General features: G+C 42.0%; 1 protein-coding gene across 2 annotated transcripts in view; it reads left to right on the forward strand.

The window, feature by feature from the left end:
- Nucleotides 1–25,178, forward strand: part of LOC126215033 (PHD finger protein 14) — a 185,090-nt gene that overhangs the window by 1,331 nt on the left and 158,581 nt on the right. For both annotated transcript variants that reach the window (XM_049941664.1, XM_049941665.1), the window contains exon 2: nt 24,165–24,335. In XM_049941664.1, coding sequence (XP_049797621.1) covers nt 24,165–24,335 — 171 coding nt within the window. The remainder of the gene's footprint in view (nt 1–24,164; nt 24,336–25,178) is intronic.

Genomic DNA, 25,178 nt, shown 5'->3' on the forward strand with positions numbered 1-25,178 from the left:
TGAAATCAGTTGGTCGACTGATGTTAGTAATCTTTGCTTACACTGTCATGCCAGTTTAGATACTGAATGTTACTGTTGGAAGCAGTTGTGGGCTTTTATAATTTTTTTATTAATTTCCCACTTCTTCCCATTCAACTCCTTTATAGTTTTCTGTAGATTTTCTCATGGCTGCTGTTCCTTTAAGGTACACAAGAATGTAGGTAAACTGCAAAACTTGTAAACTTTTGTCACACTCAGCTCATTTCCTGAAGGTTGCGCAGAATACTATGTAGACAAATTATTGCATTCTTTTCTGAACGTAGAATGCAATTATGGCAGGGCGTACTGAAGGAGACATGGCCCAAAGTGTTGGCCATGTATTATAGGACTGTACTCTGTCCTTAATCTTGTATGTGGAATAAAGAGGAATATTCCACACAGTCTCTGAGTTTGACCACTGACATAGTAAACGTGTGAAACATGCCATATACAACATGGTGATTATAATGTGACATCGGTGGCAATTTTTTCAAATGGTGTAAGTTACAGGTCAGTCTGACACCATAAACAAGCGTTTTTAGTTCACATTTGTTGGCTTCACCAACTGACAGCCAAATTGTCACCTTGCAATCTGAATATATACCTCGTGCTAAGGTACAGATCAATCTGTCACCACAACCAGTTTTTCTTCTTCTTTTTTTTCACTTCATATACATCAGCTTCATCAACTAACAACAAAACTCTGCATATATGCACCAAAAGGTAACGTGACAGCATCTATTATTTGTCACAGGTCAAAGCTGGCAGCTCACACTGAATATTTCCCTCGACTCTCGTCTGTGCAAGTTATTTCTATCGGAGCAGTTCGAATGACAGTGAGTCTTTGCTTGGCGTAGCTTGTTGTTTTGTGTCTCCAGTAAATCATTCTCCCATTCACATGTGAACTGATAACAGCATCCACTAAGATGTGAAATAATAGCATGTAGGCCTAGTGGAATAGCAGAATCCTTATTTGTGTATGGGTCTCCATCATCTGCCTGTAGGTCACATTCTCACGAGTTTCTTGTTGCCCTAGTATCCAGCAGACAATATCACTTTCCCTAGCCCCTGTAGCATAAAAAGGTTGTACTAGGATTGCAGAACCTTCCGCTTCAGTCACCTCATTCACGCCATTGCCTTCAGGGTCACGTAGAGCTGTGCCTCAAACACTAAATTTACTGAGTAAATACTCATCCCCCTGGTGTCGGAGTACTAGCGTCTTTGATTAGTAATCAAAATGTCATTGGTCCCAGGTTCAAACCCTACCACTGCTTAAATTTTGAATAAATATCATCAGCAATGATGGCTGAAGACTTTCGGCACAAGACGTCACCCTCATTCAGCCACTGGCCATGTCAAAGATGGCGGAGGAGTGGAAAGAGGTTCAGGGCACTCTCTTGCCCTTGCGGTGGGAAACTGCCACTAAAGGTCAAAGAATCAGCAATGATCAGCGCCATGAGGATGCAGAAGGCAATGTAAACCACCTCATTAAAGACACAATATGTACACAGGACATGTTGCTTGAAATTGAAAAAAGCATCATGATAATCTCTCCATTGGCAAAAGGTTCTGGACTATTCCCCCATTGGGGTCTCTGCGAGGGGACTACCAAGGTGGAGGCGACCACGGGAAAAAGATTGTTTGTTTGTTTGTGGGATTGAAGGGACCAGACTGCTAGGGGGAAAAGATTGAATAAGCAAGAGTCAGGGTGTGGACTGTCAGGAGTTAGAACGTGGTAGGGAAGCTAGAAAATGTGAAAATGGAAAGACTAAAGCTCAGTCGAGACATAGTCGGGGACAGTGAAGTGAAATGGAAAGGAGACAAGGATTTCTGATCATATAAATATAGGGTAAGATCAGCAGCAGCAGGAAATGGTAAAACCACGTTAGGATTTGTCGTGGATAGGAGGCTAGGGGGGAGAGTGAGATATTGTGAACAGTTCAATGATAGAATCGTTCTCATCTGAATCGACAACGAACAAACACCGAGAGCGATAGCTCAGATACACTTGCTGATGTTGCAAGCTGAAGACGAAGAGGCAGAGAAAGTATATGAGGATATTGAACACATAATTCGGTACATAAATTGAGATGAAAATTTAATAGTCATGGGGGACCGGAATGCAGTTGTAGGGGATGTAGTAGAAGAAAGGGCTATGGGAGAATGCGGGCTTGGTGCAAGGAATGAGAGAGGGGAAAGAGTAATCGAGTTCTGCAGTAAATATCAGTTAGTAGTAGTGAATACTTTGTTCAGGAATCACAAGAGGAGGAGATACGGAAAGATTTCAGGCAGTGTGTCCAAAATCAGATATTGTTTTGTAAGGCATACCCAGGAGCAGACATAAGCTCAGATCACAGTTTAGTAGTGAAGAATAGGCTGAAGTTTAAGAGAATAGAGAGGAAAAATCAGTTCACAAAGAAATGGGATACGGAAGTAGTAAGGAATTATGAGATACACTTAAAATTCTCTAAGGCTATAGATACAGCAATAAGGAATAGCTCAAAGGCAGTACAGTTGAAGAGGAATGGACACCTCTAAAAGTTGCAATTACAAAAGTTGGAAAGAGAAACATACGTACGAAGAAGGTAACTGTGAAGAAACTACGCGTAACGAGAAACACTTCAGTTTATCGACAAATGGAGGAAAGGCAGAAATGTTCAGGGAAATTCAGGAATAAACCAATACAAGTCACTTAGGAGTGAAATAAATAGGAATCGCAGGGAAGTTGAGGCAAAATGGCTACATGAAAAATGTGAAGAAATCGAAGAAGAAGAAAAAAAGATTGTTGGAAGGACTGACTCAGAATATAGAATAGTTAAAAGAACCCTCAGTGAAATCAAAAGAAATTGTAGTAACATTAAGAGTGCAATGGGAATTCCACTATTAAATGCAGAGGAGAGAATGGATAGGTGAAAAGAGTACATTGAACATCTCTATGAGGGGGAAGACTTGTCTGATGATGTGATAGAAGAAATAACATTAGTTGATATAGAAGAGAGATGGTATCCAGTATTATAATCAGAATTTAAAAGAGCTTTGGAAGACTTGAGATCGAATAAGGCAGAAACGATAGATAAAATTCCATCAGAATATCTAAAATCATTGGGGGAAGTGGCAACAATTTGACTGTTCACATTCACATATAGAATGTATAAGTTCGGTGATGTAACATCTGGCTTTAAGAGAAACATCGTCCACAGAATTCCAAAGATTGCAAGAGCCAAGAAGTGCAAGAATTATTGCACAATCAGCTTAACAGCTTGTGGATCCAAGTTGGTGACTAGAATATTATACAGAAGAATGGAAAGGAAAATTAAGTATATATATTACATGACGATCAGTTTGGCTTTAGGAAAGGTAGAGTCACCAGAGAGGCAATTCTGATCTCGCGGTTAATAACGGAAGCAAGAGTAAAGAAAAATCAAAGATACAATCGTAGGATTTGTCGACCCGGAAGGAGTGTTTGACAGTGTGAAATGGTGCAGGATGCTGGAAGTTTTGGGAAAAATTGGAGTAATCTATAGGGAAATATGGGTAATGTACAATATGTACAAGAGACAAGAGGAAACAGTAAGGCTGGAAGAAAACAAAACGCCTGCAGCCGTCTTCATGTTGTCACGTATTGTGTAGGACTGCGGTAGGTGTTCCATTTCCTCACAATAGTGAACGGCCGTAGTTCCGGGAAAGAAGTGCTCGTGTTAAGAATGGTGTAAGACAGGGATGTAGTCCTTTGCCTCCGACTGTTAAAACTGTACATCAAAGAAGCTGTGACAGAAATTAAAAGAAAGGTTCAAAAGTAAAATTAAAATTCCAGGTGAATATCAGTGATAAGAATCACTGATGACATCGATATTCTTAGTGGGAGTGAAGAAGACTTACACGATACTGAATGAAATGAACAGTCTAATGAGTACCACCGGCAAAAAGGGCATTCCTGGTCAAGAAAGTCCACTAGTATCAAGCATAGGCTTTAATCTGACGAAGAAATTTCTGATTATGTACGTTCGGAGCACAGCACTGTACGATAGTGAAACACGGACTGCGGGAAAACCGGAACGGAAGAAATTAAAGCATTTGAGTTGTGGTGCTACAGAGGAATGCTGAAAATTAGGCGGACCGATAAGGTACGGAACGAGGAGGTTCTCCGGAGAATTAGCGAGGAAAGGAATATGTGGAAAATACTGAGAAGAAGGAGGGACGGTACGAAGGACATCGGTTAGGACATCACGGGATAACCTCCGTAGTGCTAGAGGGAGCTGTAAAGGGCAAAAACTGTAGTGGAAGACAGAATTTGCAATACATCCGGCAAATAATTGAGGACGTATGTTGCGAGTGCTACTCGGAGACGGAGAGCTCGGCACGTGAGAGGAATTCGTGGCGGGCTCCATCGAAGCACTCCGAAGACTGACGACTCGAAGAAAGTGCACGTTCGTGCGTGTTCGCGTCTCCAACTGAGCAGCCTGTGTACTCAAATACTGAACACTGTACCTGTACAGCCAGGGACAGGTCTCGAGTGGAGCAAGCTGAGGAGCTGTGTACTGCAGTGAGAAGAAGCGGTTCTGTGGTTTGGTTGTTGACACTTCTGAGTAATGTAAGGCTGCCACATCCAGTCTGTTATTGGCAGAGGATAACACAGTGACAGGTCTGCAGCATGTCATCTAATCAGGGGGTGTGTAACCTACATATCTAATCTTATGAGACTGGCATTGTTGGTACGTAATGTACAGTGGTATCTCATAGGGCTTTTGGTGAATACTTCGTGATGCTCTCTTCCAAAATCTGGTTCACGTGCCACAGCACCTCGTAGTGACAGGATGGTCGCTCATTCTTTGCTTATCTGAATATTTAACTTGACAGATTCTGCGGGACAGTGTGAGGTGAAGCAACCTGGTCGTGGAATAATTTAAAGAAAGCTGAAAAATAAATTAAAGAAAAATGTTACATTAGAAATCTGCTGCTGTACAGTGCTCCAAACTTTTCTAAGAAATTCCTGTAAGGAACTAGAGTATTGTGCCACTTATATTTGATTATCTTGGATTTATCCCTAAAAGTTTTTAGTTCTACTAGAAATCTTCCAAAAATGAGACTTGCCAATTAGTGGGCACCTTCCCGTATGATGGTTTTAAAGGAGTGTTATCCACTTGCAAACCATTTTCCTTCTAGTCTTCACCAACTGAATGTGGCAGTTCCTTTTAAATGAATCAGAGTTTTTTGTTATGTATGTTACAAGTGTGTTTATGTACGGAGCCAGCCGAGCTAGATTTTCAAAATTGGAGAATGACACCCTGCACCAAGTTCACGAATGTAAGCCACCCAGCATTCTGACTGACCTATTCTGGGCTAAGAATGTTCTCCATTACTGCACAGTGTGTTCCCAAAATGTGAGAGCGTAAGGCGTAGAGGACTGGAAACGCGCAAAGCAGATAAGCGTCATGTCCTGCATGTTGTACTTACAAGAGTGATTATCATCTATCGTATCTAAGAGTTTTAAATGCTCAGTTTAGCTGATAAGTTTTTCGCCGTGTGACTGTAAAAGTTTGTTTCTACAAGGATTCAGTGGTGTGCATTTTGCTGTACTTAAGTGTCAGTCTGTTTGTTAATATTACCCAGTAGCCTATTAGCTAAATCATTTACACTACATTCCATGCATTTCATAATGACACTTGTGTTTGCAAAGAAAAAATTGTCGAATCATCTGCCATTATCAGTGGCCGATCTACATACACATCAAGAAAAACAACTTGATAGGACCCAAGTCACAATCAAATCTGCTCCCTGTTTGTGTACATTGCAGGACTACCTTTTGTTTATTACTTTCAGGATCATTATCCTCCTTTTCCCATATCATTATCCCCCTTTTCCCATAATTCCGCAATCTTCCGACTAATGCAAAGGTACCTGCTGGGGTAAACGTTTAGGCCTTCTGATTCAAGAAAGATAATTTACATATTCTGTTGATGCTCCTTTCCAGAATACAAACTGCAACTTGGACAGGAGATTATGTATATCATGATTTGTTACTACTCTACATTTGCAAAAATCTTCAAAAACACTAATGTCAAGCCATCTATTTTAATAATGAACAGGAAGTAGGGAAAAGGACAGTAACGGTCTGCTATCAGGAACTGCACCAATATTACCCAGAATTATGTAGAACAAGATGTGAAAAACCACAATCAGTTAGACTGGACCAGCAACTCTCCTAAACACTCCTTAAAAAAAGCAATATTTTCTGAAGTCTGTTTATTTCAATAAGCTGACAACAACAGTAATTAAAGTTAATATACTATTATTGGATAATAAATTCATAAGTTTAATTAATGGTATTTAATTCATATGATCAATTTTAAAATAATGCAGTTTCATTTTCAGGTGTGCTAGTGGCAGTCCCACTTAACTGATACATTGAAGCGCATATTGGTGCAAAATGTAATCACGTTGAAAACACTGGGCAACAAAAAAATAATTTTTGAATGTTTCAAGCACTTCATGAGGCAACTCCTACTAATTTTGGCTTGAGAAAAACGAATATGACAATGAAAAATTTTTATTAGCTTTAGTTGCTGTGATATACACAAGGTGGAAGTATTACATATTAACGGATTGAGAGAAAAGGATGCAATTTAATTACATACACGCTAACAACAATGAAAGTGCATTTGATTTTTCAAACTGGTAATTACACGCTAAGAGTTGATGGAAAAATACTTCGCAGATGGTCGTGTCTGAAGAGAATCACGTTGTGCCCTATTGACTTTGTCGTCTTTTAGCTTGCCTCTTGTAATGGAGTTCCACAGAATCCCTACACAAAGACCAACAGTAATCCACAAGCATTACTTCATTCCAATGGCCCAGATATCTTTGTTCCATAACAGAAATGTATTGACGGAATCTCTCACCATGTTCATCACTGACAGCTCCACAACTAGGAGGGAAAAAGTCTAGGTGGGAGCGGAGAAAATGGATCGCAAGAAACATGTCGTATCCGAGGTTACCGTATTTTTGCAGGAGCACTGTCACCAAATGCTCGTAGTTGTCATCTCTTTTTGCTGCCTAAAAACCCACGAACGACACCCTTGAAGGCTTCCCGAGCTTCCTTATCTTTCCCCTCCAAAACTTGGTCAAATCCAGGATCCTTTACAAGTTCTCTTATTTGTGCTCTGACAAAAATGCCTTCCTTAACTTTTGCATCACTTAATTTCAAAAATTTCTCTCTTATGTACTTAAAGGCCCGTCCTTCTCGGTTCATAGCTTCAACAAAATTTTTCATCGAACCCAGCGTGATATGCAAGGGTGGAAGAAGAACGTCTTTTGGGTCCACAAGAGGCTCGGCAACGACATTTTTCTCGCTAGGGTGAAGATTTCTTGCAGGCCAGTCTTCTGTAATAAAATGCAATTTCCTATCTCTACTGTCCCACATACATAAGAAGCAGCAGTGCTTCGTGTAACCCAGTTGCATTCCTAAGAGTATGGCAGTGACTTCTAGATCACCACAGATTTTCCATTTGTGTTCATGATATTTAATTGAGTCCAAGAGAGCTGTCATATTTGCTCATGTCTCCTTCATGTGAACAGCACGACCCACAGGAATAGATGAAAGAAGGTTCCCGTTGCGAAGTAACACAGCTTTCAAACTAAGCTCGGAGGAGTCTATGAATAGCCTCCGTTCAGTTGGATTGTGGTTCAGATTCAAAGATTCCATCAAGCCATTAATGTTGCAGCAAACAACAAAATTATTTTTCTTCTCAAAAAAGGGAACAGTTCCGTGTGATGTTTTCTGTACTGTGAGATTCTCACATCACTTCGGAGAAGATTCCATTGCTGTAGTCGAGACCCAAGAATTTCTGCGTTCTCCTTTGGCAGGCCAAGGTCTCTCATAAGATTACTCAATTCCACTTGACTCAGTCTGTACAGTTGATCATCTTTTCCCTCAAAATCAGGGTCATGGGATGTGGAAGGCTTGTTTGGTTCTTCTTGTTCCACACTGTCTTCATTTTCTACTTCAAACACACAATTTTCGGGTGGAGTAGGAACTGGTAAACTATCCGAATGTGGAATGGGTCGAATAGCAGATGGAAGATTTGGGTACTGAACTGTTCTTTTTTTCTTCACAGACAATCCTGCCTTTATAGGTGGAGTCAGGCAGAAATAGCAGTCACTGTATGGTTTGTAGGCTCCCGCCAAATCATAGGCACAGTCACACTTAGTGACTGGACACAGTTTTCCTTTCCAAACAAGTTCATGTTGTCATTAACAAGTATCGTCAGGGAGGCGATGTACATTGATGTTGTTGCTGCGGCATCATATTTCAGCTTTTGAACTTTCGTTTTGCTATGTTATTTTATTAGGTCTTGGAGCACACACTTGCAATTATACAATCTCGACACTGCAACCATCCGTCTCCCCCTCCTATCTTTATTAAAAATTGCTTCTGTGCACTATCTGGCAAATTTGAGTTACTTTATGTTACTGTAATATCATTACAGGACTAACTACTATCTTCAAAAGTTCTTTAAATGTTTTGTAAATTCGATACAGGATTTTTATAATAATAACGTGCAATTTTAGTTTATCTTGGACTGTTTTCCTGATGTAAAGACATTATTCCTCATATGCGAGGTTAGTTCGTTATTTATACATGAGTTAAAATACATTCATTGCCTGACAGGTGTGTGTGTGTGTGTGTGTGTGTGTGTGTGTGTGTGTGTTGAAGTGAACAGTGCTACTAATTTTGATACTATACTGCAAATGGTTGTCAGAAAGAGGCCAAAAGTTTTCCTTGAAAGTATCCACCATTTGAAGTTTGACTTTGTGACAGTAAGACCCGGTGCGCACTGCCGACCGTTTTTCTGCCCCGTACTCCGCGGGCCGACGGGAAGAGGGTGCAGACGCTTCTGTATTACCTCACAGAGCGGGGCCCTCCCCCCTCTGTGCCCCATAGCGGCGAGTCTTTGGAGACCGGCACTCGGTAGCTGCCGAGGTGACACCCCTTCGCTTTTTCCTCATTACGACTCTGCTCCGGTGGAACGTTTGCCGTCTTCGGTCCGACAGAGAGGATTTACGCCAGCTCTCAGAATCGCGCCGTCCACTCGTTCTCTGCCTTTGGGAAACAAAATTGCATCCTCACGACTGCTTTGAGCCCTTGCATTTCTTCCCAGTCCGTTTTGACCTTCCGCCCGAGGAACGCGTTCCACCTCGTGGGGGAGTTGTGCCGCTCGTATGGGATGACGGTCACAGTCGACCCGTTTCCTCGACTACCCCCCTTCGGTCAGTTACGGTTCACCTTTTCCTTCCTCACGTGACCTTTTCCCTTTTTACCGTTTACATCCCTCCGTCATTTGATTTCACCGGGGCAGACTTTCTCCGGCTTGTCGAACAGGTACCTCACACCTTTCTGCTGCTCAGTGACTTTAATGTGCACCGTCCCCTTTGGGGTTCTCCCGTAATCTGTCCGAGACGAAGTCTCTCGGCTGACCCTCTCGATCGACTTAACCTCGTCTGCCTTAATGCGGGAGCACCCACATTCTTTTCAGACTCGAGCGTAGCGATTCCCATTTGGACCTATACTTCTGCACTGCCCGGCTTGCCAGTAGTCCGAGTGGTCCGTCCTCTCTGACACGTACTCGAGTGACCGTTTCCCATGTGCTGTCTGTTTGCCGGCTCCTACCCCACCTCTGTGCCCACCCAAATGGCAGCTTACTGAGGCCGACTGGAGGCTCTGCTCCTTACCGGCGACATTTGACGCACATTTCCGCAGTTGTGACGACCTAGTAGAATACCTTACGAACGTTACCCTTACTGCCACACACTTCCTCTTTACCGCGCCACGTCCCGGTCACTCGGTGGACCGAGGCGTGCCGTGACGCAATTCGTGTGCGCAGACATTATCTCCGTGTTCTTAACTGTCATCCTGTGATGGCAAACTGCGTACATTATAAACAGGTGCGTGCACAGTGTCATCGTGTTCTACGGGATAGCAGAAAAGCTAGCCGGATTTCATTCGCTAGTTCTTTTAACAGTTCCACTCCCTCTTCCGTCATACGGGCCGACCTCCGACGACTCTCTGGGACCGAGATCCGTTCCCCTATTTCCGGCCTGACAGTAGCAGATGATGTCATTGTGGACCCTATTGCTATCTCCGACACCTCGGGCCGACAGTTTGCGGAGATTTTGAGGTCCCCCCACTATTACCGTGCCTCCCTCCGTGTAGAAAACGAGTGGAGTGGCTCGGGCAATATCCTTAGCTTATAGTTGTGAGTGCTACAATGCCGCCTTTGCTGTGGTGGAGCTAGATTGTGCTCTCACTGTATCCCGATCCTCCACGCCAGGGCCAGATGGTGGTCACATTTGGATGCAGCACCTTTCTCTTGTGGGCAAGCAATTTCTCCTTCATACGTACAACCACACCTCGGCAGAGGGCACTCGACCCAGGTGCTGGCGTGAAGCCTCTGTCATATCCGTACCTGAGCCCGGTAAGGACAAACACCTTCCTTCTATTTACTGCCACATTTCTCTCACGAGCTGTGTTTGCAAGGTGACGGAAAATACGATTCGTGCCCAGCTGGTACGGTAACTCGAGTGTCACAATTTACTAACCGCTGCGTAATGTGGATTTCGAGCGCGCCGTTCTGTTTATGACCGTCTCGTCATTTTGTCCACCCGTGTCACGAATGGTTTTCTGCAGAAATCCCAGACTGTGGTCGTGTTTATCGATTTGGAGAAATCCTACGACACATGGTGGAGGACTGGTATCCTCCGTCCTCTGTACGTGTGGGGCTTCCGTGGCTACCTGCCCTGTTTCCTTCAGGAATTTTTAATTAAAAGACCCAGTTTTTGAGGTACTTTTGGGTTCTGCCTTTATCCAGGAAAACAGTGTGCCTCCTGTTCCATCCTGAGCATCATCCTCTTTGCTGTCGCCATTAACCCTATAACGGCCTGTCTGTCGCCGGGCAGCGGTGTCTTTTTTTGTTGACGATTTTGCCATCTATTGCAGTTCTCCACGGACCTGTCTCATTGAGCGGCATCTTCAGCTGTGTCTCGATCGTCTCGTGGAGTGTCGACAGTGACTTTTGTTTTCCACTGAAAAAACCGTTCGTGTGAATTTCTGGCGGTGTAATTGGTTTCTTCCACTGTCTTTCCACCTTGGGCCTGTTGCTCTTCCATTCGTTGAGATTACGAAATCCCTGGAACTCTTGCTTGTGCAGTGTTACGTGGCTTTATGCTCAATTACAGACTTACTATTTTATCAGTTGATTTGTTTTCACCACGTAACGCCCACTGTTTACGTCCTCCTTCGTTGCTGAGCGATGTATCACTTTTCGTTGTGGTGACGCAACTCTTCCCTTCCTATATCTTTACTACTTTTTATCTATATAAATGATGAACTCTTGGTTTTGCCGTTTAACAACTTTTTAATAACTGTGGAAGTATTACAGGCATCATAACGTGGGTTATGTGTCACCCGCCTATACGTTTTACACGAACCTTTCGAGACTCGATCGATCTGTTTACAAAGAGAAGGCAGAATATCTCTTCCTTTGACATTGTCCAACGATGACCTAGGAAGCTCGACGCCCTCGTGGCCCGGGCTCTTCCGCGGCTCGCGGCAGTTTGCAGCATTCGTTTTATTCCTCGCCCACTTGCCGCTACGCTGAACTTTCGTGGCGATCGTCGGGCGACGTCTTCCACGTTATCTGCAACATAAATAAACTTTCTTCCCACAGTATTTCTGAAAACCCAAAAACAAACTTAAAGAACATAATAATAATAACTGTTCTTACAATTATTCGTATAAGTCTTTGTCGATTTAATGAGGGGTGGAACAGGCCTAAGCTTTGTGACGCCACATGTGGTAGGAAACGTTCTCAGTCCTACGACGTGTCTTACCTGGCAGCCTGCTGTGCACGGTCCTTCATTGTCCTACGTGTCCTCAGTGGTACTTCCTGGGAATTAGGTTGAACAACCCTCGTCCGTTTCTATTGGTCCCTTGTCCATTCAAACCCAGTCTGTGGGTGTTTGAGTTATGCATCAGCACATCTGTCCCTCTTACGCCATCTCAATAGTCGACCATTGTGGCATCCGTTTGGCCACTGACACCTTTTACTGTAGCCCGGTTGAGACCAGAACTTGCTGAACTACTGGTCTGACTTTCTCCTCAGCATGCCATTTATTTGCCATGCTCGATGACTCGTCTTATGCCTCCGTCTTCGATGACTCCTTTGATTGCCAGTATGGGGCCTGTCCCTCTTCTTTCTTACCTCCTGGAGTTCGCTTTCAGCTCTTGCTTCTGCAGCTTAACGTCACTTTCCCGACAGGTGTGAACCCTTCACCACCTCGGCTTCGTGCGGCAGCCTGCGTTCACCTCGGTATTCGTTCACTTCCTGAGGACACTGCTCCAGCCTCGCTCTATTACCTTCAGTTTCACAACCTTCGCACAAACTTTGTGGTACTACCTTTGTATACACTGACGGCTCTGGGACTGAGTGTGGTGTCGGGTGTGGCTTTGTCACTGGCACCGACATTTTTCAGTACTGGCTTCCAGAACACAGCTCAATATTTAAAGCAGAGCTCTTCGACCCGTGTCAGGCCACGCGGTACGTCCAATTACGCAGGCTTTTCAATTGTGTCATCTGCTAAGGCTCTCTCAGTAACTTCCAAAGCCTCTCTGTGCTGTACACCGTCCGTCCCTTAGTGCGACGGGTCCAGGAAAGCTGTTATTTGCTCACTCTCGATGGAGCCACTGTGATGTTCGTGCGGGTTCCTGGTCACGTCGGTGTGACAGGAAATGGTGCCGCCGATGCTGCAATCCTTATATCTCGGCCCGCTAGTTCTCGCATTCCCTCCGACGATCTCTGTGTTGCCGTCTGTCGGCAGGTGGTGTCACTTTGGCATCACCACCGGTTCTCCCTTCATTTGAAGAAGCTCTGGGTTATTGAGCCTCTCCCGGCGCGGACAACCTCCTCTCGGCTGTCTCGCTGCGAGGAAATCGTTTTAACTAGGTTGTAGCCATCGCCATTTCTCGAGTGGTGCTTCCCCACCAGTTTGTGCACCTTGTGCCCGACATTTGACAGTCTGTCATTTCCTGACAGAATGCCCTTATTTTAACGTATTACATTGTCGTTTGTGTATGCCGTCTGAGTATTCAGCCATTTTAACTAATGGTGCACGGGCTGTTGGCCATTTAAGGCCATTTAATTTTTAGTTCTGGGCCTTCATTTTTCTACGGTGTATTTTATAGACCTTTCTCCGTGTCCCTCTTTTTAGCTGTCTTCTCTTCTGTCGATTGTGATTGATGTGTTGTTGTTGTGGTCTTCAGTCCTGAGACTGGTTTGATGCAGCTCTCCATGCTACTCTATCCTGTGCAAGCTTCTTCATCTCCCAGTACCTACTGCAACCTACATCCTTCTGAATCTGCTTAGTGTATTGATCTCTTGGTCTCCCTCTACGATTTTTACCCTCCACGCTGCCCTCCAATGCTAAATTTGTGATCCCTTGATGCCTCAAAACATGTCCTACCAACCGATCCCTTCTTCTAGTCAAGTTGTGCCACAAACTTCTCTTCTCCCCAATCCTATTCAATACCTCCTCATTAGTTACGTGATCTACCCATCTTATCTTCAGCATTCTTCTGTAGCACCACATTTCGAAAGCTTCTATTCTCTTCTTGTCCAAACTAGTTATCGTCCATGTCTCACTTCCATACATGGCTACACTCCATACAAATACTTTCAGAAACGACTTCCTGACACCTAAATCTATACTCGATGTTAACAAATTTCTCTTCTTGAGAAACGCTTTCCTTGCCATTGCCAGTCTACATTTTATATCCTCTCTACTTCGACCATCATCGGTTATTTTACTCCCTAGATAGCAAAACTCCTTTACTACTTTAAGTGTCTCATTTCCTAATCTAATTCCCTCAGCATCACCCGACTTAATTCGACCACATTCCATTATCCTTGTTTTGCTTTTGTTGATGTTCATCTTATATCCTCCTTTCAAGACACTGTCCATTCCATTCAACTGCTCTTCCAAGTCCTTTGCTGTCTCTGACAGAATTACAATGTCATCGGCGAACCTCAAAGTTTTTACTTCTTCTCCATGAATTTTAATACCTACTCCGAATTTTTCTTTTGTTTCCTTTACTGCTTGCTCAATATACAGATTGAATAACATCGGGGAGAGGCTACAACCCTGTCTCACTCCTTTCCCAACCACTGCTTCCCTTTCATGCCCCTCGACTCTTATAACTGCCATCTGGTTTCTGTACAAATTGTAAATAGCCTTTCGCTCCCTGTATTTTACCCCTGCCACCTTCAGAATTTGAAAGAGGGTATTCCAGTCAACATTGTCAAAAGCTTTCTCTAAGTCTACAAATGCTAGAAACGTAGGTTTGCCTTTTCTTAATCTTTCTTCCAAGATAAGTCGTAAGGTCAGTATTGCCTCACGTGTTCCAACATTTCTACGGAATCCAAACTGATCTTCCCCGAGGTCCGCTTCTACCAGTTTTTCCATTCGTCTGTAAAGAATTCGCGTTAGTATTTTGCAGCTGTGACTTATTAAACTGATAGTTCGGTAATTTTCACATCTGTCAACACCTGCTTTCTTTGGGATTGGAATTATTATATTCTTCTTGAAGTCTGAGGGTATTTCGCCTGTCTCATACATCTTGCTCACCAGATGGTAGAGTTTTGTCATGACTGGCTCTCCCGTGGCTATCAGTAGTTCTAATGGAATGTTGTCTACTCCCGGGGCCTTGTTTCGACTCAGGTCTTTCAGTGCTCTGTCAAACTCTTCACGCAGTATCTTATCTCCCATTTCGTCTTCATCTACATCCTCTTCCATTTCCATAATATTGTCCTCAAGTACATCGCCCTTGTATAAACCCTCTATATACTCCTTCCACCTTTCTGCCTTCCCTTCGTTGCTTAGAACTGGGTTGCCATCTGAGCTCTTGATATTCATACAAGTGGTTCTCTTCTCTCCAAAGGTCTCTTTAATTTTCCTGTAGGCAGTATCTATCTTACCCCTAGTGAGACAAGCCTCTACATCCTTACATTTGTCCTCTAGCCATCCCTGCTTAGCCATTTTGCACTTCCTGTCGATTTCATTTTTGAGACGTTTGTATTCCTTTTTGCCTGCTTCATTTACTGCATTTTTATATTTTCTCCTTTCATCAATTAAATTCAATATTTCTTCTGTTACCCAAGGATTTCTATTAGCCCTCGTCTTTTTACCTACTTGATCATCTGCTGCCTTCACCACTTCATCCCTCAGAGCTACCCATTCTTCTTCTACTGTATTTCTTTCCCCCATTCCTATCAATTGTTCCCTTATGCTCTCCCTGAAACTCTCTACAACCTCTGGTTCTTTCAGTTTATCCAGGTCCCATCTCCTTAAATTCCCACCTTTTTGCAGTTTCTTCAGTTTCAATCTGCAGTTCATAACCAATAGATTGTGGTCAGAATCCACATCTGCCCCAGGAAATGTCTTACAATTTAAAACCTGGTTCCTAAATCTCTGTCTTACCATTATATAATCTATCTGAAACCTGTCAGTATCTCCAGGCTTCTTCCATGTATACAGCCTCCTTTCATGATTCTTGAACCAAGTGTTAGCTATGATTAAGCTATGCTCTGTGCAAAATTCTACAAGGCGGCTTCCTCTTTCATTTCTTCCCCCCAATCCATATTCACCTACTATGTTTCCTTCTCTCCCTTTTCCTACTGATGAATTCCAGTCACCCATGACTATTAGATTTTCGTCTCCCTTCACTACCTGAATAATTTCTTTTATCTCGTCATACATTTCATCTATTTCTTCATCATCTGCAGAGCTAGTTGGCATATAAACTTGTACTACTGTAGTAGGCATGGGCTTTGTGTCTATCTTGGCCACAATAATGCGTTCACTATGCTGTTTGTAGTAGCTAACCCGCACTCCTATTTTTTTATTCATTATTAAACCTACTCCTGCATTACCCCTATTTGATTTTGTATTTATAACCCTGTAATCACCAGACCAAAAGTCTTGTTCCTCCTGCCACCGAACTTCACTAATTCCCACTATATCTAACTTTAACCTATCCATTTCCCTTTTCAAATTTTCTAACCTACCTGCCCGATTAAGTGATCTGACGGAGGGATTGTGAGGACAAAATTAGAACAATTACAGCACGCACCTAGGCATACAAACAGTCATTCTTCCCACACGCCATACACGAATGGAACGGGAAGAAACCCTGATAACTGGTGCAGTGGGGCGTAACCTCTGCCGTGGACTTTTTCTGTGGTTTGCAGAGTACAGGTGTAGATGTAAAGTGTGGGGCTGTAAGAGTCTGTTATCCACAATTCCTGCCAACACATCAGTGGTAAAACATACCTGGTGCCTTACATCCGTGATTGCTGTAGAACTGGCATCTCTATAAATGTGGTTCTTGTGTTAATTTGTAATCCCACTCTGTGTGAATTCTGTCACGTGCGTAAAGATCTAAGAGTGCTCAGTGCTAAAATCCATTCGCACAACTGTCATGTGACACATTGGTATTGTGCCGTGAGAGCCGTATGTGACGTAAATAAAGTAATTCTTCACACAGGAGCCCAGTTTATGACTCCAGCAGCTGAATTCTTCCTCTTGTCGTGGCACTCACCCCGCCCTATCTGTCGTGGGAACTGAACGAGCCTTACTGCAAATATAACGTCCCATTGACGGTGTTGCCTGTAGCTGAATATCTCGACGTTTGCGTTGTGCTCGTCCTGCAGAATTGACGACCGTGTCGTGATACGAGGTCTCTTTTTCTCAAACACCCTTTATTGTTGAGCCCAAGTTTGTGGCAGATTTCTCGCCCTTTGGAAAAATGTTGATAGTTTGGTAACTGACTGTCTGTATTAGATCTGTCTATATTCTGTGCTCCCTGTGCTGTTCATTCCATTAAACACGTCCCGTAGAAGCTCTTCCTCGCTTTGGCGGAGGGGAAGCAGTATTGTTAACAAATCGATTTATCGATAGCCTTTCGCTCTTCATGTAATACACATTTCATTTATTGCTGCTTCAATATACAGGGTGAGCATCAGAGGAGAAAAATTGCCTCTTCACCTTACGCCCTTTTTAATCGGATCGCTTCTCTCTCGGTATTCATTTCTTATTGTACCCTCTCAGTTGTTGGACATGTTGTGTACTCACCTGTCCTTATTCGGCCTGCAGAATAAATTTGTTGGAAAGAGTGAGGTGCTCACATTCTACTCCACCCGGGGCGCATTTTCAGTTATTTCTGCCGACGCTCGGCTCGCTACATTGTTACTGCTTTCTTACTGGCTCTACAGTCGGCAAAGGCTTTACTGAGCTCTGCTGTCACGTTTCGGCAGCTTCAGCCATTTTGTGCAGTACGAACAGCGTGTGATTTGTGCCTATTTATTATCTGCAGATGTACAGATGGCAGAAGGAAGTTAACAAGCCCTTCCACATTCAGTACTATAGTCAATATGTTAAAATACGGTCCATTCACATTAATGGGGCGTGTGCAGTTGTAGTCGTATGAGACCTCTGATACATCTGGATACGAATTTTGAGAGATGATATGTACGTAAGCATCCTGTCTGATCATCTGCATCCATTTGTGTCCATTGTGCATTCCAGTGGACTTGGGCAATTCCAGCAGGACAATGTGACACCCTACACGTCCAGAATTGCCACATAATGGCTCCAGGATCACTCTTCTGAATTTAAACACTTCTGCTGGCCACCAAACTCGCCAGACATGAACACTATTGGGCAGATGTGCTGTTCAGAAGAGATCTCCACCTCTTTTTACACTTAAGGATTTATGGTCAGCCCAGCAGGATTCATGGTGTCAATTCCCTCCAGCACTACTTCAGACATTAGTCGAATCCATGCCACATTGTGTTGCAGCACTTCTGCATGCTTGGGTGGGGGTGGGGGGAGCGGGGGGGGGGGGGGGCGCTTTCTTTGACTTGACTCTTTAGTCTATTATTCTGTGACATATGTTTTACAGTTATCACAATGATTGGTTTGCATTACTGAAAACGTTTTTAAAAAGTCAGTTAATTAGTTAATTTGGTATAACATGAACAGCTTGCAGTATGTACAAAATTACGTAAAATAAAAAAGTGTAGATTTATGAAAGAGTTAAAAGTCGAACTAGTAAACTGTTGAATAGATGAATGTGGAGGTACACGGAAGAATTGTGTCAAAAGAATGTCAGATACACTGTTACTGCTTCCAAGCCATGAACATGTACTACGCAGGAAATGAAGTCTCGGAAGTGACGACGACGATGACAGTAACATATAGATCATTATGTACACAGAAATCAAGTTATAGCAAACACTTTGCAAATGTTGAAAACAACAGTTTTCAGAGTGATTTTTGGTTATTGGAACCCGCTGTAAAATGACTGCCGAGGCAGGGCAGTGGCGCCTCGGAACTGCAGGTGGCGAGGGTCGACGCTCGACCCATCTTGCACTGTTCTCGATACTCGCAGTAGGCAACAGTGGCACAAAAATTACAGACCACTCGTGAAATGTGCCGATTTAACAATGGCTCCAGGGTACCATTCGTATCAGTTCATCACCCCATAAACCTTAACATTTTGGACACTACTGTTTTGCCTTTTTTCTTGCGGGTCAGTATTATCATGTCACTGACATGGCAGCCCACGAGCTCAAATAATATAAATATATCAATCCTGCCTGCAGGTCACCGAAGGCTGCCCGTGCGTGCAATAAATAATTAACACTGGATTTCATTTTCGCTGTGTGTGGCATCTGGCATTTCTGTTATGTACGAAGATACAGTATCTCCCCATGTAGGATCACACACTGGGTTGTGTGTCTAAAGATGGTCGCAAAAAAGTCACATATCAGGTCCAGTATTTCATAATCACATATTTGATTTACTAGCCAACAATTTAGAAACATATTCAGTGCTTGATGTTGTGTTGTTGTGGTTTTCAGTCCTGAGACTTGATTTGATGCAGCTCTCCATGCTACTCTATCCTGTGCAAGCTTCTTCATCTCCCAGTACCTGCTGCAACCTACATCCTTCTGAATCTGTTTAGTGTATTCGTCTCTTGGTCTATCTCTACGATTTTTACCATCCACGCTGCCCTCCAATACTGAATTGGTGATCCCTTTTTGCCTCAACGCATGTCCTACCAACCGATCCCTTCTTCTAGTCAAATTGTGCCACAAGCTCCTCTTCTCTCCAATTCTATTCAATACCTCCTCATTAGTTATGTGATCTACCCACCTAATCTTCAACATTCTTGTGTAGCACCACATTTTGAAAGCTTCTATTCTCTTCTTGTCCAAACTATTTACTGTCCACGTTTCACTGCCATACATGGCTACGCTCCATACAAATACTTTCAGAAACGACTTCCTGACACTTAAATCTATACTCGATGTTAACAAATTTCTCTTCTTCAGAAACGCTTTCCTTGCCATTGCCAGTCTACATTTCATATCCTCTCTACTTCGACCATCATCAGTTATTTTTCTCCCCAAATAGCAAAATTCCTTTACGACTTCAAGCGTCTCATTTCCTTATCTAATTCCCTCAGCATCACCCGACTTAATTCGACTACATTACATTATCCTCGTTTTGCTTTTGTTGATGTTCATCTTGTACCCTCCTTTCAAGACACTATCCATTCCGTGCAACTGCTCTTCCAAGTCCTTTGCTGTCTCTGACAGAATTACAATGTCATCGGCAAACCTCAAAGTTTTTATTTCTTCTCCATGGATTTTAATACCTACTCCAAATTTTTCTTTTGTTTCCTTTACTGCTTGCTCAATATACAGATTGAATAACATCGGGGAGAGGCCACAACCCTGTCTCACTCCCTTCCCAACCACTGCTTCCCTTTGATGTCCCTCGATTCTTATAACTGCCATCTGGTTTCTGTACAAACGGTAAATAGCCTTTCGCTCCCTGTATTTTACCCCTGTATTTTACCAGTGTTTGATAGCAGTCCTGAAATATGGGCAAAATTTAAATGCTGCTACAGCCTGTGCAACTATGAGGAGCTGAATACTGAATGTTCGCAGCTTACAGGCCCATGTTGTTAGCTCTTCAAGAAAGGAATCGTATATGAGCACAAGTGTGTTCAGTTTTTATTAAAAAAAGCAATTTTATTAATGTAGATGTGTAGTTATTCTTGTTTGTTTGTAATTGTTGTAAAGCTTGTAATTACCTGTGGCTTCTTCCACATTCGTAGCACATTCATTTGCTGCTTTCACTGTAGATCAGTAGGCCACACCTATCATTGCAGCCCAGAAGGGCTGTAATGAGTATGTTTGAGAAGGCTACACTCAGAATTGCAGTATTGAGGGGTCTTGGAGTTTGGCTCCCATTTGAGCTCTGAACATGGGATAAAAAGTTTTTGGTTTACCTCGAACAAGCAGCCATTTTATAGCCATTTGGACATCTGCCTTACTGTAGCTATGTTACAGTACATTAAGCAAGATTTGAACAATGAATCAGAGCTGGTGCCCGGGCAAATTGTGCGAATTGATAAATTCCTTTTGCAAAAGATCTTAACTGTGCTGAAATTAATACTCAGCTAATGGCATCATTTGTATGTGCACTGTTTGAATTTTATGTGTTTATTTATTAGCCTTTCAGCACGTTTACCATGCATTTGGCTTCATTAGTTGGAGTTATACTGTACATGTACTTTTTAGTTAAACACGTACAGTTTTTAACAAATTTACTAATGGACGATTCTCATTACCTGATTTACATTCTGGTATATTTCATTACGTATCTGCACAATCATATGTAAAGAAATGCATCATTTTTTCCATTACGTATCTGCATACTAATTACAGAAGTACAGATACATTGTTCCAGTTTCGCAGTATGAATATGGTATACCTGCATTTTCATGAATGAAGAAATATATTACAATTATTCTTTATTTATTAGTAATTAGATTTTTCCCTCACTATACATGTTCTTCAGGTTACTTTGAAGGCATTCTTCGACTGAATAATTTTCACATTTTTAAACGATATCTCTAATGCTGCCTTAAATTTTCTTTGAGTGAGTATTTTTGATGATTGCAGCAGTTTATTATGCATCTTCAGTGTTTGTGGCTGTTATGTGTCAGTGACAGCCTTAAATATTGTTTGTCTGGCATGCAGATGTTTCTATTTATGTGCATACGTGCCTTCATTCTCGAAGTAAATTTTTGCATTTTAAGCAGTTATTCGTATAAAGACTTGGGAATGTCATTATACTGAGTTGAATGAAGTGTTTCTTGAGGATTCTCTAGTAGGCCTACCCAATCCGTGAATACATCTGACTACTTTTTTCTGCCATTTAAAAATGCAGTTTGTACCTAGTGAATTTCTCCATAACAGTACCCCATACTGCATAGTAACAGAACCAGTAATTGTTATAGGAGATTCGACTGCTGTTCTTGCCACATATAAATGACTTTCTGTGTTGCACTGATGATCAAGCCTGACAGGGCTGCAACGATAGAAGAGGCAATAAACAAAATATTTGAAAGTATTATTGTTTTGTTTTCTGAACTAGAAAGAAAAACAACATTCATATTCTGGTGTTTATAAAATTAATTGCGGAGAATGCAAACATTTTTATATTGGATATACAGGTGCAAGTTTTGCCATTAGATTTATGGAACACGTGAACACCAGTGACAGCTGTAGATCTTCCTTTGGGAACACTCTTTGGATGACCAATCCTTAATTGAATGACATTTAAAATTCCTTAGACATTCTTCATAAAAGTGAGAAGTGAAGGCTTGTAAAAGAGATCAAAATTTACAGCGCATTTGGAGGCCGGCCTAAGTAGGAGATTCTCGTATTGTTTCCAGAAAATCTTATAGGATGTTTATGCTGATTCTAGATGCGTGTGAAATTTTGAGCGCAGGAAGGTCTTGGCGTGTATTCTTGGGCATGCTTTACATGTAGCAGAATAATACCTCTTTTAAAATCTCTCAAGGCTTATCCACATTAGTACTTTGTTGTTGTCGCTGTTGTTGTTGTGGTCTTCAGTCCTGAGACTGGTTTGATGCAGCCTTCCATGCTACTCTATCCTGTGCAAGCTTCTTCATCTCCCAGTACTTACTGCAGCCTACATCCTTCTGAATCTGCTTAGTGTACTCATCTCTTGGTCTCTCTCTACGGTTTTTACCCTCCACGCTGCCCTCCAATACTAAATTGGTGATCCCTTGATGCCTCAGAACATGTCCTACCAACCGATCCCTTCTTCTAGTCAAGTTGTGCCACAAACTCCTCTTCTCCCCAATCCTATTCAATACCTCCTCATTAGTTATGTGATCTACCCATCTAATCTTCAGCATTCTTCTGTAGCATGACATTTCAAAAGCTTCTATTCTCTTCTTGTCTAAACTAGTCATCGTCCATATTTCATTTCCATACATGGCTGCACTCTATACAAATACTTTCAGAAATGACTTTCTGACATGTAAATATATACTCAATGTTAACAAATTTCTCTTCTTGAGAAACGTTTTCCTTGCCATTGCCAGTCTACATTTTATATCCTCTCTACTTCGACCATCATCAGTTATTTTGCTCCCCAAATAGCAAAATTCCTTTACTACTTTAAGCGTCTCATTTCCTAAACTAATTCCAGCAGCATCAGCTGATTTAATTCGACTACACTCCATTATCCTCAATTTGCTTTTGTTGATGTTCATCTGATATCCTTCTTTCACGGCACTGTCCATCCCGTCCAACTGCTCTTCCAGGTCCCCATATTAGTACATCACGTGCATAATATGGACACATCGTGCGTGATTGAAACTTACCATTGAAAGAGCCAGTTGCGGCCAGATGTATGTAGGTGTTACGTACTTTTAATCTGCATTTGTGACATTACTACCTTTTTTTAACATTACTATACATACTACAATCCACTGTGGATACATGTCTTGTGATCCTTAGCTCACACTGTCTGCACGGTTATGCCCTTGTCATTGTAGCACAGTTGTGATCTGGCTATATGAGTGATTCATTTGTGTGTAATGTGGATCAGTTATTTTATTTTTATGCAAGTGCAATGCTGTTCGTATGCTTGCCACATGGCTTGTGGAAACATGGGTATATTTATGCTACCATCGTATCTGATTCGTTACAGCATTTTGTGACTTTATGTTGTAGAATGGGCTGTAACATTACTTATGTTTTCAGTTACTTTATTTTTGCTACCAGTGTGTTTTATACAGTGATGATGTTTGCTTTCACTATGCTTGAAAATGACAAAATGACCAAGTTGCAAACGCAGTAACTACTTTCGACAACTGTAAGTAAAATGACTACTTTTAGTGATTCAATCAATTGTGTACAAGGCAAAATATCATATAATCAATAACAATACAGCATGGGGGAAAGGAAATATGTAAAACGGTTCAATGTTCCAGGGTGTGCGTTTTGATCAGAAGTCAAATTGGAAATCGAGTATTACAGATATTCTCAAATGCTCGAGTTCAGCAATATCTATTGTACATTTCGTTACTGATTTTGGTTACGAAAATATTAGAATGGCTTACTGTGCCTCATTCCATTCATTGGTATTGTGTGGAATAATTTGCTTTGGTGATTACTCGCTTATACACAAAGTATTCACTGTACAGAAAAATGCCCGACAAGTAATATCGTGTGTCCATCCTCGAATGTCTTATAGATGGTTGTTTAACAAAATTAAGCATACTAACAGCAGCTTCACAATTAAGCGTATTGTGAAGAATCGGACACAGTTTTAAAATAATTGTAGCATTTGTAAACTTAACACTAGTAACTAAAATAGCCTCCGCTGGCCACAGTTTAACCTTACTCCTCCACAAAAAGGAGAAATATGTGCAACCGTAAAATTGTGTGTCCACCCTTTTAAATCAAAGGTGCTGGCAGGTAATGGAAATATTAAAACAAAATTCAGATCATTTCTGCTTGGCATTCCCTTCTACTCTGTAGATGAATTTCTGTATAGACAGCATGTATGCGGTTGAGATACAGTTATCAAATTTTGTTGAGTACAGTTATCAAATTTTGTTGTAGAGAAGCTCTTTATTTTCTTTCGTTCTCTCGCACCTAAGATTAAATATGTTTTTTAGTAATGCTTTACGCTTGTTACAGTTGAACGAGATCCGAATAAGCGGCGTGTGAAACCTGTCGACACAACTCAGCAGTCACTGTTGGATTTTGATCTCGGCGAGAGCTCCGACGACAGTGATTTTCGAATAGAAGATCACTGTGAAGAAAGTGACGACGATTCTATCGACTCAGATGACGACGGAGGAGGGAAAGGTGATTCTCTGTGAAACTGTCATGCTTGTTACGACTGTATATGTTGTATTCTCCTGACACTATTCTTTTGAACATAATTTATACATCTTATCCCTTACGGCTGAAAAGTTTACGGTATTATCCAGGTACAGTGTCTTCTTCTCTCCAGGAAGTGGCCTCAAACCCCCTCCCCACTTTAAGACTTTATCACTTGACATAATAAAGTAAATAAATACCTTGAGACATATGTAGGTGAATTGAAATGAAATGGATGCTGGTCAGGTATCAGGAATCAAGAGTGTGTTGGCTGGTGTTAAGGGTGTCCACAGATATCATATGGCGCAGTGGCTGTTGCTTTGTCTCTGTCTGATATGAGCAGCAAAGAAATATAAAACTCACAGGTGTACCATCACACACTGTACATTATTTTGCCCACTATCACTGTTTTATGGAAGTTGGCAGCTGTTTACAATATAAGACAGATTACTTATAAAACATTTATCTGGACCCGTCACATTTTCATTAACATCTGTGGCGTATTTTGAGGATTTTCATTGTGACCCTCTGCAAGGTGCAGTGGTTTTCACACGTATTTTCGCTCACTTCAGCCAGTCATCTGCTTTGCATTTATTTTGAAATTGTGCAGAGACCATCTACGGACATAAGATGATGAGGGTGAAAATTCTCACATATTGTGGATGTCAATAAAAACACACCTGGCAGAAATTACTGTTTTAATTTGTCTCTTACTAAATAATGCTCTTTGAGTTCACCGGCAGTGACAGACACCTCAGACTACAGAGACTCGTGTCAGAATTGTGGACGAAAGACGACGGTGAAAAGTGGGAGTACTGGCGTACGTAC

This window comes from Schistocerca nitens, chromosome 12, assembly GCF_023898315.1.
Source record: "Schistocerca nitens isolate TAMUIC-IGC-003100 chromosome 12, iqSchNite1.1, whole genome shotgun sequence".
NCBI classification, from domain to species: domain Eukaryota; kingdom Metazoa; phylum Arthropoda; class Insecta; order Orthoptera; family Acrididae; genus Schistocerca; species Schistocerca nitens.